Source organism: Ascaphus truei, chromosome 3 (genome assembly GCF_040206685.1).
Source record: "Ascaphus truei isolate aAscTru1 chromosome 3, aAscTru1.hap1, whole genome shotgun sequence".
NCBI lineage: Eukaryota > Metazoa > Chordata > Amphibia > Anura > Ascaphidae > Ascaphus > Ascaphus truei.
The window spans coordinates 153243684-153260315 of record NC_134485.1 but is presented as its reverse complement, the minus strand read 5'-3'; the positions used below and the strand labels follow the sequence as shown (position 1 = coordinate 153260315).

The window sequence follows — 16632 nt, the reverse complement described above, 5'->3', positions numbered from 1 at the left end:
TTTTTTAACTTCCCCCTTCAGTATCAATTGGGGCCAACTGGGCTCTCATTGGAAGGATTATTAAGGCCCCATAGAACCGAAGGGGTCAAAACTTAATTAAACAATTATATATTGAATTCATAATGTATTGCATATAATGGGATTTTATTTTAATTCCTAGGGATTTGTAAGTCATGCAGATGGTTTACAGGCCTTTATGGGAGTGTTAAATAAGTGATATGGATCTTAGTGTAGGGACTGTAGTCAGTAGTAGTCCGTAGAGGCCAGCTACTGTAGGCAGGTTAATCCCCAACCCACTTCAACTAATAAGTGGTTAATATTTGGAAAAGTTGCATGTACTTTTTATTATGTTTATTTTATTGGTGTAGGGGTTTATTTTAATTCTTAATCCTATTTGCACCCAAGATAATACTTTGCAATGCAGTGGTAGCTCTTCTACCAAAGGGTACTGCAGGGTATTGTCATGATTATTATATTACCAATACAACAGAGGAATACACTGCTCACTATTCGGAATACAATTGAAATGAATATATATATGTAAATATGGATTTTGCCCTAATGCCTAGAGTGGCAATCGGTGCTACCTGTGTGCCGAGTTTGAAATTTGTTCAAAAATAGAGAATGAAATGGCGAACCACCTATTCTCTAGCAAGAAGCACACTAATGGTGCACACAGGGGCAGTTAAAATGTAACATTTAATAATGCCACACTATATTCCGAATGGCATTCAGAGTTGTCGTAGGCAACGCTCCTCCCATCAGAGTCAGATGTATAATATGACAACACTGCTCACAGAGGACCCAAAGCGCTGACACACTGGCTCATATGTATGGTGCAAAGCTGTATATTGTGGCTGTAATGATTATACAATGAATTTAAAAACAGGTTACTAGATTCTGATATATGTACATATAACACAGTGAGACAGACTCAATTTCACAGACTGGCAGTCGTTCACATGTGGATTTAGGGCATTATATCTAGATTTAGGGCATTATATGTAGTGCAATACTCCGGTCCCTGATAGAACAATAAACTGTAAAGCATACAAGAATTAACCATATTAGCTGCCATCTGATAAACAATCAGAAAACATCCAATATACAAGATGATTAACTAAAAGAGGCATCTAAGAGGGGATATAATAACTATATACAAATATATTCAGGGACAATACAAGGAGCTTTCAAAAGAACTATTCATCCTACGGGCAGTACAAAGGACTCGGGCCATCCCGTAAGGTTGAGGAAAGGAAATTTCACCAGCAACAAAGGAAAGGGTTCTTTACAGTAAGGGCAGTTAAAATGTGGAATTGATTACCCATGGAGACTGTGATGGCAGATACAATAGATTTGTTCAAAAAAAGGTTGGACATCTTTTTAGATGGGAAGGTATACAGGGATATACCAAATAAGTATACATGGGAAGGATGTTGATCCAGGGATTAATCCGATTGCCAATTCTTGGAGTCAGGAAGGAATTAATTTTTCCCCTTAATGGGGTTTTTTGTTTGCCTTCCTCTGGATTAATAAGTAAGTATAGATATAGGATAAAGTATCTGTTGTCTAAATTTAGCATAGGTTGAACTTGATGGACCTACGTCTTTTTTCAACCTCATCTACTATGTAACTATATGTATGTAACTATTTATAGCAACTTATTGAAGGGAGTGGTACAATTATGCAGTGATGTTAGAGCTTTGCTGTGCTACTCATGGCTTTTATATTTAGTTAGCCATCACCTACACCCATGGATTAGATTCATGCAGGTGGCATTAATTATATATATACAATATATTGTTGAGCAAATCTGGATATGTGCTGTCACCTTACCTATTGAGACTGAGCTTGTTGGATATCAGCTAATCACTAATTGGACAACACATGTATTTGCTAATACACACCAATTGGAATCTGGTGTATATTATTGTAGCAAATTATGAGTTGTAAACATATTGTACTATAGTTGTTCAGTACAGTTGTTACACAGCAACTACAAGAGATCCCCTCTTTACACCTCCTGTTATTTTTATGATTATATTATACACACTTTAAATATCAAATTATTAGTGCATGTGTAGACCTTTATTAATTGTGGTATTATTAAATGTTACATTTTAACTGCCCCAGTGTGTGCTTCTTGCTAGAGAATAGGTGGATCCCCATTTAATTCTCTAAAAATTATTATATTACCATATGTTACAAAAGATTTCTATTTGCATGTGGGTTTTTGGTGTTAATTGAGAAGATTGCGATAATATGTATATCACAGATCTTCTCCATTATCTCCAAACACCCACATCCAAATTACTTAGACTCCATATTTCATGGGGTTATCATGCATTTATAATTCTTGGTAATTAGGGCATTTAATGGGTGATAATATTTGGAGATTTTTTTAACACCATATATTATCACATATTAAATTACCTTTGGTAAATCCCAGACAAAATTAGGCAAATTAATTCCACAGTCCAAAATTGACATGTTTGAAACTAAAGAAATATCAATGTGTAACATAATAATCCATTCATGGTTATAAGCAAAATGATTACAAGCAAGTCTTTGTTAAGCAGTAGGTATCTGCAATAGCTTTATGATAGCAACACATGGCATGCAGATTAAGCAAAGCATTCACCTTTGTTGGCATATCTATTGCGTGCAAACATATCTTCATCGTCTTCTAGTGGTGAGTACCCCGATCCTAAAATAAAAAACACAAACGGCAAATAGCAAAGGAATAAAAAAAAAGTGAGAAAAGGAAAAAGAGCGTTGGCAAAAGATATGCAGGTGGTATTAATCTAAAGCATTCATTTTGAGAAGTGATAAGCATTGGTGGAAGTGCATTGAAAAGGTAGTACAGTAATACTGTGATTGAATGCAAAATGGCATCATCCTGGCAAACAAAAAGGGGGAAAGCTCTTTGGACAGTTATGATGAGGTATCTGTTTGCAGAAGACATTCCTTCTGCTAGACATTTAATCTCCACATTATATGAAATAGGTATTCTCCTGGTCATAAAACAGAGGTCCACTTACTGTAGTTACATTTCAAATGCCCCCCAAATGTAGTCTGACAACAGCAAGCTGATGACAAATCAATCACTAAGGTGCAACTGATTACATTGACTTTTCTCATTGGCACTGTTTAGGAAATATGGATGGTATAGTATTCTTTTAGAATTCCAAAATTATCTTTTTCTGTATCCAAAAAAGTGGACCTAAAAAATGAAGAGAACCATCACCCTTCAACCACTGATTATAGAAGTAAAGAATTTGGAATGATGGGCAAACACAATCATAGCAACAAGCTAGATTATTAAAGCATTGTGGGACATTTAGCCAGTATATTTGGCTAATTTGCTAAATGTCTCAATATTGGTCTATCACTATTATCAGAGCATCCATTATATGAATAAAAAGCACCTCTTAACAGTGATAGCAACATATGCTTTAAAATAAATGTCATGGATTGCTTTCCTTCAATCTAATTAGTTGGATATCTGGTTTCAGTTTAGTTTATTGTGGTTTGCATAATTATTTGAAGTCACCTGTGTTGAAATATATATTGTACCTCATATAGCATTATCATAAGCATTTATGTATCAAAACAAAAAGCAAGCCTCAACACTAGAAACATTGAGTTAGGTGTATCTTCCGCGATATTTGCAATAATACACAATTAACTTGATTGAATTACAGATAAATCATAGTTTGATATGTCCAGTTTCAGTCAAATCGTCATTGCTTTTTGTTAAAACAATTACCAGTTACTGTACATGTCTAATAAGCTCTTCAAGCAGCAAATACATTCTGGAAGACAATACATTCTATAGACAACATTAAATACTCAGCATCACATTCCTTGCATTAACATCATACAGGAATTTCAGGACATGCCATACACTTATGCATTTATTCAATATGGTCAAATGCGACTGGCCACTTTGGAGCATATTGAATAACCCCCTGAGGCCTAGATACACCAAGCACTGATAATTAAAAAATGTGGTATTACCATCCCAAAAAAACGCTATTTTCATGGTGCAAGTCATCAAAGCTGTACTGCAAAAAATAACGCATTTTTTACCAGTAAAAGTATTGAGACTGGCATCAAAATGGCTAAATACAGCCACAGTAGCACACCACATTTTTTTTATTTCTTTAATTACCTACTCCAAGCTGGCGTTAGCCCCTATCTTGCTTATGTATACTGTCGCGGCGAGTTTATTCTAACACTTACCCGGTCTCGGCCGCGACTGATACCGGGCGGGCGCCGAGGTGTCCCGTGCGCGCGCCGGAGCCTCGGAAGATCGGTCCTCCGATCGGGGCTTCCCCCTCCCCTCTCCGGGTCCGCCGGGTCCCCCGGAGCCCCCCACCACCATCCCCCACACTACAGCAACCCAGGGCTCCCTCGGGGAGCCCTGGGCATGCGCGCCATGCGCGCACGCTCCCGATAAAGCGTGACCGCGCATCGATGACGCACGGCATGCCGAGGGAAAAAAACGAGCTAGCCGGGAGAAGCTTGCGGCACCAGCCAAGTTAGAATAAAGTGTGCCGCCTCTGTACAATGGCCAATATATTGTACATTATATACATAAGCAAGATATCGTAAGCCAACATGTAATAGGTGATACAAATAAAACACCTTACCGTACATATTAACCTCTTGATAGCTCAAGTGGTCAGCTGGTTATGGGTTTCCATGACTGGCTGACCACTAATGGCTATAAAATGGATGAATATAAAGGTTAAACTAGACTACCTATCCCCCTTGGCTACCTTAGTGGCTAGTATCCTGTTTCAAATCTGCCCTGTCTCAGGCTAAACAACCCTACTTTTCTTCACTAATCAACACACGCAAGTCTAACCCACACCAACTTTTCTCTGTCTTTGACTCTCTACTCAAACCACACTCAGCTGCCTCTTCTTCTTCCTCCATCTCACCTCAGGACTCTGCTGACTATTTTAAGGAAAAGGTGGAATCCATATGTGAGAACACCCCCTCTGTTTCTTCCTCCCATCATACACAGCTTCCTAACTCTCCTCCTGCCTTCCTTGGCTCTTTTTCCACTGACTCAGAGGAGGATGTGTCACTGCTGATCTCCTTTTCTCCCTCTACCACTTGCCCTCTTGACCCCATTCCTTCCCATCTCCTAAACCTCTTGCTCCTACTATAATCCCATGCTCACACACATTTTTAAATCCTCCCTCTACTCTGGTACCTTTCCTTCCTCCGTTAAACATGCAACAGTCATACCATTACTCAAAAACAGCAAGCTTGACTCTACCTATCTTTATAACTATCGACCTGTCTCCCTCCTGCCTTTTGCCTCTAAACTCCTTGAACGTCTTCTGTTCTCTCGCTTGCTCCACTTTCTCAACACCTATTCCCTCCTAGACCCTCTACAATCTGGCTTTCGCACTGAAACAGCCCTCACTAAAATAACTAATGACCTTCATGCTGCCAAAGACAGAGGTCATTACACTCTGCTCATATTACTTGACCTCTCTGCAGCATTTGACACCATGGACCACCCTCGTCTCCTTCACATTCTCCATACTTGGTATTCGTAACAAAGCTCTATCCTGGATTTCCTCTTACCTCTCCCATAATACGTTCAATGTCTCTTCTGCTAAAAACACCTTCTCCTCCTCTATCGATCCCTCTGTTGGGGTACCCCAGGGCTCTGTCCTGGGACCTCTCCTCTTTTCTCTTTACACACTTTCTCTAGGTGACCTAATCATATCTCTTGGGTTTAAATATCACTTCTATGCGGACGACACACAAATGTACTTTTCAACCCCTGACCTTACTGTGATGGTGAAGGTAGGTATGCTAAGCAGGTAAGGAGAAATCCCAGCCAGGGGAAGAAGCGCCATGCACAGCTGCCATGGAATCGCCGAAATACAAGCTGATGCTGCTGGGTCACTTAAAAATGCTTTATTGGGTCTTCAATGCATACAAAAATAGGTAAGTAACTCACGAAGGAGAACTCTGACGTGTTTCGTGCCCTTACGGCACTTTGTCAAAGAGTGCTAAGGTATGCTAAGCAGCTGAAGTGCCAAGTTCACACATGCTCTCATCAGACTTTGAAGCTCAGTGCTTTAAGACCCACTTGAAGACACACTTGCTTAAAGAAGCATAAGTAGCACTGTGGCAATTACACATGATACATAAAGCTTGGCCCCCTGCAGACGCACTTACCAGAATGCCCTCCTACTGTCTCTGTACATTCTTCCTACCTACAAATTAGATTGTACATTCTTCAGAGCAGGGACTCCTCTTCTGAAATGTTACTTTTACGTCTGAAGCACTTATTCCCATGATCTGTTATTTATATTATTTCTTATTTATATGATTTTCATGTGTATTACTACTGTGAAGCGCTATGTACATTAATGGCACTATTTAAATGTGTCCAGCTCTCCCCTCTGGGCATCCCCCTCGCCCTCCCCCCCCCGATTCCCCGCTTACCTCCCCACAGCGGGGGAACCACGATAGGTGCAGGGAGGTTGCGCCAGGCAACCGAGTCGCCGGAGGCTCCCTTTGCAGTGCCCCGCCATGATACTATGCATGTGCAGTGGAGTCACGCATGTGCAGAGAGGCTCCAAAGCCAGCGGCCATTACCAGAAGGCGCACGCATGCGCAGTGCAAGGCGGCCATCTAGAGAAGGTGCTCCGCGGGGACTACAGCCCCAGGGGCCGCAGTCATATGCCACGCAACAGCCAATAGGGTTGTGAAGATCTCCTGCTCTGCAATAGATACATTCGGCGTGCTGAGGAGACTACGCGAGTCGGAACTGGGAAACGGAAGGGTGAGTTTGCACGGTGTCTGTGACACCTGCACTAGGCCAGAGACCTGCTTAGGCCCCAACTCCCCCTTGAGTTTGTTGATGCTGCAGGGACAGGACCAGAAGATAGGGATACTTTCCCTGTAGTACCAAGCATGAGGGACACAGCCAGGACATGGCGGCGATCTGGCATCTGGTGGTCTGGGTTCAGATCACCACGCAGAGAGAGACTATTACAGTAGGACCCTCCAGCTGGATACCACCCCACGTGGAAGCGGACGCCATCACTGACGGCGACAGCGTGAGACCGGACGGATCTCTGTCTTTAGTCGGCGATACCGGATGCTGGAGCACCCGGCAGGTATCACCATATCTTCAAGTGCCCCAAGAATAACACTTTAGTTGTGGACAACGCTGTCGCACATATTGGGTGGGTTGACTTCTGTGGACACCGGGTGGTTAGGTGCCATGGAGCACCTCAGTACTTTGGGGATTTCTCATCAGGGTGTGGACGCTGGGTTGGATTGCACTGTGAGGATTACGGCTGTGCAAGGCCTATTTGGTGTGTGGATGTTATATGGTTACACGTACAGTATTATTATCTGTATTCAGTAACTGTTATCTATACAAGTGTGTGTAATTCTTGCATTGGGTCCTGTGACGGGGTTATCCAACATTGTTAGGATCCCGCACAAGTGGAGGTGCTGTCATCAGACGAATCAGGTACACCCCAGGCTCCAGCAGCGGAAGTTCAGGCCTCCTGTTAGCCACAGGTAAAGCACCACACATCAGTAGCCACCACATCTCCCATAGTGTGGGGGAAACTGCGTTACATAAATAAAGACATACATACATACATTGCCACAGGCTTTACATCCAAAAAGAAGGGGGAGGGGGAAGACAGGGAATGTAGTATTGCCGCTCTAACTAGAATTCAGAAACAATGTTTTCTAACAGAATTTACAGCACATATACTGAAAATTAATCAATCCACAATAACTGCTGTGTGTGTGTGTGTGTGTGTGTGTGTGTGTGTGTGTGTGTGTGTGTGTGTGTGTGTGTGTGTGTGTGTGTGTGTGTGTGTGTGTGTGTGTGTGTGTGTGTGTGTGTAGCACTGTGTGCTCATTTGCATGTAATTTCCCAGCGTAAGCGAGCCCCTGCTAAAGCCGCTCTCATTGGGGCCTAAGCGCTGACCATGCCCGAGGCCTTAGGGCTCGTCCAGGGTGGCGCTGAGCGGGCGGGCTCACGCTTGCCACCATGAGACACGTTGCGACAATGCTTGTGGCCTGCGTGAGCGCCCGCCTGCGCATGCCTGTGAGCTGTCCTCGGCGCTCAGTTTCAACAGTACAAATCTTTTGTAGCTCTGACTTCTGATCACCTGACCTACTTTACCCTATCAGAGGACAGCAAGAAACAACCAATGGAGCTTGTATTGCATTGGTTGTTGACTTGCTGTCCTCTGATAAGGTAAAGTAGGTCAGGTGATCAGATGTCGGAGCTGCATTTGTACTCTTGAAACTCAAACATCCCAAAGAAATCACCATTCCGGTCCTGTTTCCGCCCCCCCCCCCCTTCCTGTTCGCATCTCTCCGGTCCCCCCTTCACATCTCTCCGTTCTCCCCCATTCACATCTCTACGGTCCCCCCCATTTACATCTCTCTGGTCCCCCCCCTTCACAACTCTCCATTCACATCTCTCCGGCCCCCCCTCTTCACATCTCTCTGGACCCCCCCCTCCTTCAAATCTCCCAGTTCCACCTCCCCCTGTTCACATCTCTCTGTCCCTCCCCCCCCCCGTTCACATCTCTCCAGTCCCGTCTCGTCCCCACCATCGTTCACATCTCTCTGGACCCCCCCCCCCCCTCCTTCACATCTCTCTGTCCCTCCCCCCCCTCCGTCACATCTCTCCAGTCCCGTCCCCCCCTTCCCCACACCCACACCCCCCTGGGGGGACGGAGAGATGTGAATGGGGGAAGAGAGAGGGGGGGAGAGAGAGCAGGGGGGAGAGAGATTGGGGGAAGAGAGAGCAGGGGGGGAAGAGGGGGAGGGGAGAGGGGGAGGGTGGAGAGAAAGAGAGAGGGGGAGGGAGAGAGGGGGGAGAGAGGGAGAGGGGGGAGAGAGGGAGAGGGGGAGAGAGGGAGAGGGGGGAGAGAGGGAAAGGGGGGAGAGAGGGAAAGGGGGGCGAGAGGGAGAGGGGGGAGAGGGGGAGGGTGGAAAGGGGGGAGAGAGGGAGAGGGGGAGAAAGAGAGCAGTGGGAGTGAGGGGGGAGAGAGAGAAGGGGGAGAGAGAGAGCAGGGGGAGTGAGGGGGGAGAGAGAGCAGGGGGAGTGAGGGGGGAGAGAGCAGTGGGAGTGAGGGGGGAGAGAGAGAAGGGGGACTGAGGGGGGAGTGAGAGAAGTGGGACTGAGGGGGGAGTGAGAGAAGGGGGACTGAGTGGGGAGAGAGAGAAGGGGGAGTGAGGGGGAGAGAGAGCAGGGGGAGAGAGAGCAGGGGGAGAGAGAGCAGGGGGAGACAGAGCAGGGGCGGGAGAGCAGGGAGAGGTAGGGGAGGAGAGAGAGCAGGGAGAGAGGGAGCGGGGGGGAGAGAGCAGGGGGAGTGAGGGAGGAGAGAGAGCAGGGGGAGTGAGGGGGAGAGAGAGTAGGGGGAGTGAGGGGGGAGAGAGAGCAGGGGAGGGGAGGAGAGAGAGCAGGGAGAGCGGGAGCAGGGGGGAGAGAGGGGGGTAGAGTGGAAGAGGGAGAGGGGGGAGAGCAGGAAGAGGGAGAGGGGGGAGAGCAGGGGGAGGGAGACAGGGGGAGACCGAGGAGGGAAGGGGGAGAGGAGGGAGACAGTGGGGAGACAGAGGAGGGAAGGGGGAGAGGAAGGAAGGGGGAGGGAGAGAGGAGGGAAGGGGGAGGGAGAGCGGTGGAGACAGACAGGGGAGAGAGGTGGAGGGGAGATATATATATATATATATATATATATATATATATATATATATATATACATAGACAACACAAAAATTAAGTAGCGCTAAAGAGGATGTGAAATAACCCTAATAAATTATACATTATAATAACATATTTAAAATATTAAAATAAATTAAAATGACCACAATTTAACCTAATAATATCTACAAACCATAACATGGTAGTGAAAAAAAAAGGAAAATCCAAATTGAATGTTCCACTCAAACAAAAAATCCAGAGAGAAATATAGTCCCTATAGAAGATCCAGGGAGCGTCTTTGCAGCTTTAAGGGGAGTGGTATAGCCAACCACTTTTGGAATCTATGAACAAAAAACAAACAAAAGCGCAAGCTCCATAGCACGTAACTGAGTAAAAAATAAGGTACATTAATTTAAAAAATCAGCAACCCATAAGAATGTGCACTTACAGTACAGGATTTTAAACAGCTCTGACATCATCGCGTTTGTGTTGGTGTATTTGGAGTCCCTGGCTTGCCTGCGCTCCGACTGGCGGTAATTTCAATTGTTAGCAACCATTGTATGAGGGAGCAAAGGATGTGCAGGCATTGGATGCCTTTATATCTTGCTGCCAACTTGGGATAGGAGTTAATGGTGAACCTGGGCTGTTTACATCCACTCTGCAAACCTGGGACTCACCCTACCACCGCAGATGACCACAATAGAGATTTCTCTCCCACGAATGGTTCTGTTTAAAATCCTGTAAGTGCACATTCTTAAGGTTGCTGATTTTTTAAATAAACGCACCTTATTTTTTCTCAGTTATGTGCTATGGAGCTTGCGCTTTTGTTTGTTTTTTGTTCATATATATATATATACATATACACACACATACTGTTACTGCAATAGATGCTGTTCCTGCAATAGATGCAGATATATGTCCGGACCGTCGCGTCCCATTGACACACCCCCCGCATCCCATTGACACGCCCCCCGTGTACCATTGGCACGCCCCCTGATACGCTCGCAACTAGCAGTACAAGATTTGTCTCCTGCTTACATACGCGTGATGTCACTGCGCATGAGCGCCAGCGCGGCCGCTTCACGTCACCCTGGCCACAGCCTTAGACAGGTCTGCAACCCTGCCTTGCACCATTATCGCCCAACATACAGTGCTTCCACTGCAACAAGGAATTCTGGGAAATGACATGCAAATGAACACACACTACAGTATATACTAAACAATGAACAAAATTATTCAGCTGAATACTTTAGCACTGTCACTGATGACTATTCAAACTCAAGGTCTTTAAACTGTTTTGTTATTTAGGTGGGAAGGAATTAACTCTCAGACATCAACAAATGGATATGAAAAAAGTGCTAATCCAAATATGCAAGAATGCCTTACGACTGCAGTATGTACAAGCATTAGGGAAACTGTGACACTCCAACTACTGTACAAAGCAAATACTGTACATTTCTAAAAGCCATTAAGTACACAGATGACAAAGTAAAATTAAGATTTACTGTAGTTTTCCAACTGGAATTTACCTCAAATTATAAAGGCGTTATTGAAAATAGTTGTTTTTAACATATGTATTTCCTTAAAGAACAGACTTTCTATAGTTTGTTAGAATGTTAAATCAAGAGTTCTGTAGTTTATCACAGCAATAAGAAATCTGACTCGATTAACTTTGCAAGAGTTGTAAGATAAAAGGTAAATTCGGGTAATCAAGAAGAAGTTGCTGGAAATGAATAATTTACTGATCACACACAGGTCTTATGTCCCCAGATCGCCCTACCTTGGTATGCACTGGTCAGGTATGAATTGAAGGTGACCAGAAAGACAAGGTAGAGTGGTGTCCCCATGATTCTAAACGTCTGGTCCCTCTGCAGCTTGAGACTAGAGGGAAGGAAGCAGAGAAAGAGAGGGGAAGAATTCTACACAGACTTAAGGCTTCAGGCTGGAATCAAGATACCACAAGCTTTTTCCCCCTTGGAGAACAGACATTCTGCCAGGAAAAAAAGGGGGGGGAGGGGGGGAGGAGTAAAGCAATCCCTTATTGGACATCGCAGAATCCCTATATGATTGGATACTAGTATTCTCTTGCAGTAATTTTTTTTCTTTGTAAGAAACAGGCCATTCAATGAGAGGCTCTTTAAAAAAAAAAAAAATCTAATACAATGTGTAGTTTTACCTTCTTTTAAAATGCAAGTAGTAGTTTATTTCTTAATGGCTGCATCGACAGACAGATATTTCCTTTAGGCTTCTGCACAAACATAGTTTCCCAAAAATGTTTGTATTGGAAAAGTGCCAGACATTCTTCCAATAAATAAATATTCCAGATCTTTATTCATCCAATGATTTTAGATTTTCTTTTCACAGTAAATTAACCTTTCAAAGCAGTATCACTGTCACATATTGTATGTTATCCAGTACACACACGTATTTATATATATTTAAAAAGTCCAAAGTATATTATGTAGGGGTGAATCTCAAATTTTAAAAGTGTGTTTTAAGTGTAACGTAACAAGATGCACAATGTAAATTTGTAGATGTAGAAGATAAAATAGAGTTTTATTCTAAAAGTAATGGCCACAGTTTTAGTATTGAACAATGTATTAATTGTAATTCTTGTTTCATTGACTATCTATTAGAATAATTAGAGTGTACTTGTGAGAAACAGTGCATACATAGGACGCAGAAAAAGAAGTCTGAAAACTCGTTTCCTGGAACACAAAAGAAATATTGTTGCAGGTTTTACAAAACATGGAGTGTCTGAACAATTTCTGACACACCATGAGAAGAACCCTACAGAAGAGAGGTATAGAATTTAAGGTATAGAATTGGTCACTCTGGGAAATAGAGGAGACAGTCTCCTTACTGTAAATGAAGAAAACTTGAAACCTACTGGATACACTGTATGCAGATCATAGCGCCAATAGATCTCAATCAAGATATAGATCTAGCAGCGTTGATTCCGGATTAACAATCATTCGATACTGTACCTCTTTTTATTCTTGATTGTCTTTATTTAGGCCAGTTTCTTCTAAATGGTTCATTCATTTTTTGTTAATCTCTTTTTACAACGTATATCAATGTATATATAATTTTAAATAAAATAATATACATACATTTTTGAATATACTTTTAATCTATGTATTTTAATTATTTTAGCAATTTAATATTATAATTTGGAAAATAGCTGAAGCGCTCAAATGCAGGTATATCTCAAAATGATAATAAGCCAGACCACTGTACCAGGGTACTAACAATTGATATAGTACCTAATGTGTCATATAATGGGTACTATCCTCCTGAAGACAGGTGGTGTGTGGTGCAACCCACTCACCATATGTCTCATTGGCAGGTTCCCCTGAAAAATATGCAAATACTCACATCCTGGTAGGGCAGGCAGGCAGGCTGTGCAGCTACTCAATGCAATACAGGGAAAAGGGAGACCAAAAAGCGCACCAGCACAAACGGAGCAGGAAGAAACCAGAACAAAAAAATGATTAAAAGGGCACTTTAATGTGGCTTGGGTACTGAAGCCACAAAAAAGTAACTATAAAAGTGTATAAAAAGCAAAAATATAAAAATTAGGGATCTTCCTTTTAAATTCAAAGATTAAGCTCCAAAAAACCTATGCATGTGCGGCTCCAACCTGTATATATTGCAATATGGAAAATAGCTGAAGCGCTCAAATGCAGGTATATCTCAAAATGATAATAAGCCAGACCACTGTACCAGGGTACTAACAATTGATATAGTACCTAATGTGTCATATAATGGGTACTATCCTCCTGAAGACAGGTGGTGTGTGGTGCAACCCACTCACCATATGTCTCATTGGCAGGTTCCCCTGAAAAATATGCAAATACTCACATCCTGGTAGGGCAGGCAGGCAGGCTGTGCAGCTACTCAATGCAATACAGGGAAAAGGGAGACCAAAAAGCGCACCAGCACAAACGGAGCAGGAAGAAACCAGAACAAAAAAATGATTAAAAGGGCACTTTTAATCATTTTTTTGTTCTGGTTTCTTCCTGCTCCGTTTGTGCTGGTGCGCTTTTTGGTCTCCCTTTTCCCTGTATTGCATTGAGTAGCTGCACAGCCTGCCTGCCTGCCCTACCAGGATGTGAGTATTTGCATATTTTTCAGGGGAACCTGCCAATGAGACATATGGTGAGTGGGTTGCACCACACACCACCTGTCTTCAGGAGGATAGTACCCATTATATGACACATTAGGTACTATATCAATTGTTAGTACCCTGGTACAGTGGTCTGGCTTATTATCATTTTGAGATATACCTGCATTTGAGCGCTTCAGCTATTTTCCATATTGCAATATATACAGGTTGGAGCCGCACATGCATAGGTTTTTTGGAGCTTAATCTTTGAATTTAAAAGGAAGATCCCTAATTTTTATATTTTTGCTTTTTATACACTTTTATAGTTACTTTTTTGTGGCTTCAGTACCCAAGCCACATTAAAGTGCCCTTTTAATCATTTTTTTGTTCTGGTTTCTTCCTGCTCCGTTTGTGCTGGTGCGCTTTTTGGTCTCCCTTTTCCTAATATTATAATTTGAATACATCACTTGTCCAAATTATGGTCCAATTAGACTTAATTTATGCCGATTGTGAGTCTCTTACTAGGATCTTTTATCTACATTTCATATCAGTAATCAAGGTTTAATTACATGAGGTAATGTGTATTAGAGTGTTATATTATTAGTGTTCATACCTCTGGATCTTGGCAGCTCTACTATGAAATCTATAGATAGGTTCCTCCAGGGACGGTCTGGGATGGGTAGGGGATTCAAGAGCCCTTGCGGTTTGCTGCAGGGTACCTTATTCCTTGCACATGTGGTGCATGCCTTGGTGAATTCCTTTATGTCGCCTTGCATGTCAGGCCACCAGAATGTCCGTGTGATTAAGTCTGCGGTTCTTTTGGTACCAGGATGATCGGCGGTTTTTGATGAGTGTCCCCATTCCAAGATCTTTTTGCGGAAGGGAAGTGCTACGAAAAGGCATACATCCAGGACCTCCAGACCTTCCAGAATGTTAGTTTGATCCCGCAGGATGTCATCCATTATGTCAAATGTGTTGGTGGAGATGATGAACCTGGCAGGCAGGATGGTTTCTGATTTGGCTTCGGTTTTGTTCCTTTATGTTCTTGGAACCGGGTATGAATGATATGATGTAATTAAAATGAGAGAAGAATAGGGACCAGTGGGCTTGACAGGCTCCAAGTCGTTGAGCGCTTTCCAAGTACATGAGGTTCTTGTGGTCGGTGAGGATTGTAATGGGACTCTCTGTCCCTTCCAGTAGATGTCTCCATTCTTCTGAGGCTAGTTTGATGGCTAGTAGTTCTCTATTGCCCACATCGTAGTTTTGCTGTGTCGATGAGAATTTTTTAGAGAAGAAGGCACATGGGTGTAGGTTTGAAGACGGTGATCCTCTCTGTGACAAAATGGTGCCGGCTCCGATGTCTGATGCGTCCACCTCCAATGTGAAAGGTAGTCTGGGATTGGGGTGGATCAGTATGGGTGCAGAGATGTAGGTTTTCTTTAAGGCGTTGAAGGACTGGATAGCTGCAGGTGGCTAGGACACAACGTCAGCTCCTTTCTTTGTGAGAGCCGTGATGGGTGCGACAATGGAAGAGAATTTGTGGATAAACTTTCTGTAGTAATTTGCAAAGCCTAGGAACCTCTGGATGCCCTTTAGGGACGTGGGAAGCGACCAGTTCATGATGGCCTTCAGTTTGGAGGGGTTCATGGACAACCCCGAATCGGATATGATGTATCCTAGAAAGGTAGTGGATTTTTGATGGAAGTTGCATTTTTCCAGTTTGGCGTAGAGGTGGTGCTGACGAAGGAGTAGAAGTACCTGTTTAACTTGGTTAATATGCTCTGAGATGGTCTTGGAAAAAATTAAAATGTCGTCCAGGTAAACTATAACGAATCTGTTCAGCAGGTCTCTGAATATTTCATTTACAAAGTCTTGGAAGACCGCTGGAGCATTGCACAGGCCGAACGGCATGACCAGGTATTCGTAGTGGCCGTCTCTTGTGTTGAATGCCGTTTTCCACTCGTCTCCTTGACGGATACTTACTAGGTTATAGGCACCATGGAGGTCCAATTTGGTGGATATGGTGGATCCCTGTAGACGGTCGAACAGCTCCGATATCAATGGTAGTGGGTAGCGGTTTTAATGGTGATCTTGTTTAGTCCTCAGTAGTCGATGCAGGGTCTTAGAGTACCATCTTTCTTTTTGACAAAAAAAAATCCAGCCCCTGCCGGTGAGGAGGATTTCCTGATGAACCCTTTTTGGAGGTTTTCCTGGATGTATTGGGACATAGCTTTCGTCTCCGGGAGGGAAAGAGGGTAAGAGCGCCCTCTAGGCAGGATAGAACCAGGCAGGAGATCTATAGGACAATCGAAGGATCGATGGGGGGGGGGGGTAGTACCTCTGACCTGGCTTTGTCAAATACGTCTCTGAATTCAGTGTATTCTTCTGGTAAAACGTCTTGTGGCTCCTCTGGGGTCTTCATGCTGCAGATCTTTTGAGGTGCAACTGCGCATGTTATGGAGCATTGTTGGTTCCAAGAGATGGGTCTTTGCTTGGCCCAGTTAATGAGTGGGTTGTGGCGTTTTAGCCGAGGAAGGCCCAAGATGATCTCGACGGATGGCGAGTGGATCACGTCTAAGATGATGTTCTCCCTGTGGGTCTGTTCGCATACCAGGGAGATTTCCGCTGTCTGTAGGATGATGAAGGCCGACTGCAGGGGACGTCCATCAATGGCCTCCAATCCCACCGGGGTTTTTCTTTTTTCCAATGGGATGTTGTTCCTTGTGGCGAATTCTTGGTCAATGAAGTTTCCTGCGGAACCAGAGTCGATGAAGGCGGATGCGCTCACCATGCGGCCCGGAGCTTG

The 16632-nt window shown here is 43.6% G+C and overlaps 1 protein-coding gene across 5 annotated transcripts in view; it reads right to left on the bottom strand.

The window, feature by feature from the left end:
- SRPX (sushi repeat containing protein X-linked) overlaps positions 1-11714 on the bottom strand; it is a 263953-nt gene extending 252239 nt beyond the window's left edge. The window contains exons 1-2 of one of the 5 annotated variants that reach the window (XM_075589678.1): positions 11499-11714; positions 2642-2707 (exon numbers count right to left, since the gene is read on the bottom strand). In XM_075589678.1, the coding sequence (XP_075445793.1) occupies positions 2642-2707; positions 11499-11565 (133 nt within the window). In that variant the 5' untranslated portion in view covers positions 11566-11714. Of the gene's footprint in view, positions 1-2641; positions 2708-5814; positions 5947-11498 lie in introns of those variants that run through there. The other 4 variants (XM_075589677.1, XM_075589674.1, XM_075589676.1 and 1 more) reach the window with 4 other exon arrangements.
- Positions 11715-16632: the final 4918 nt, after the last annotated feature.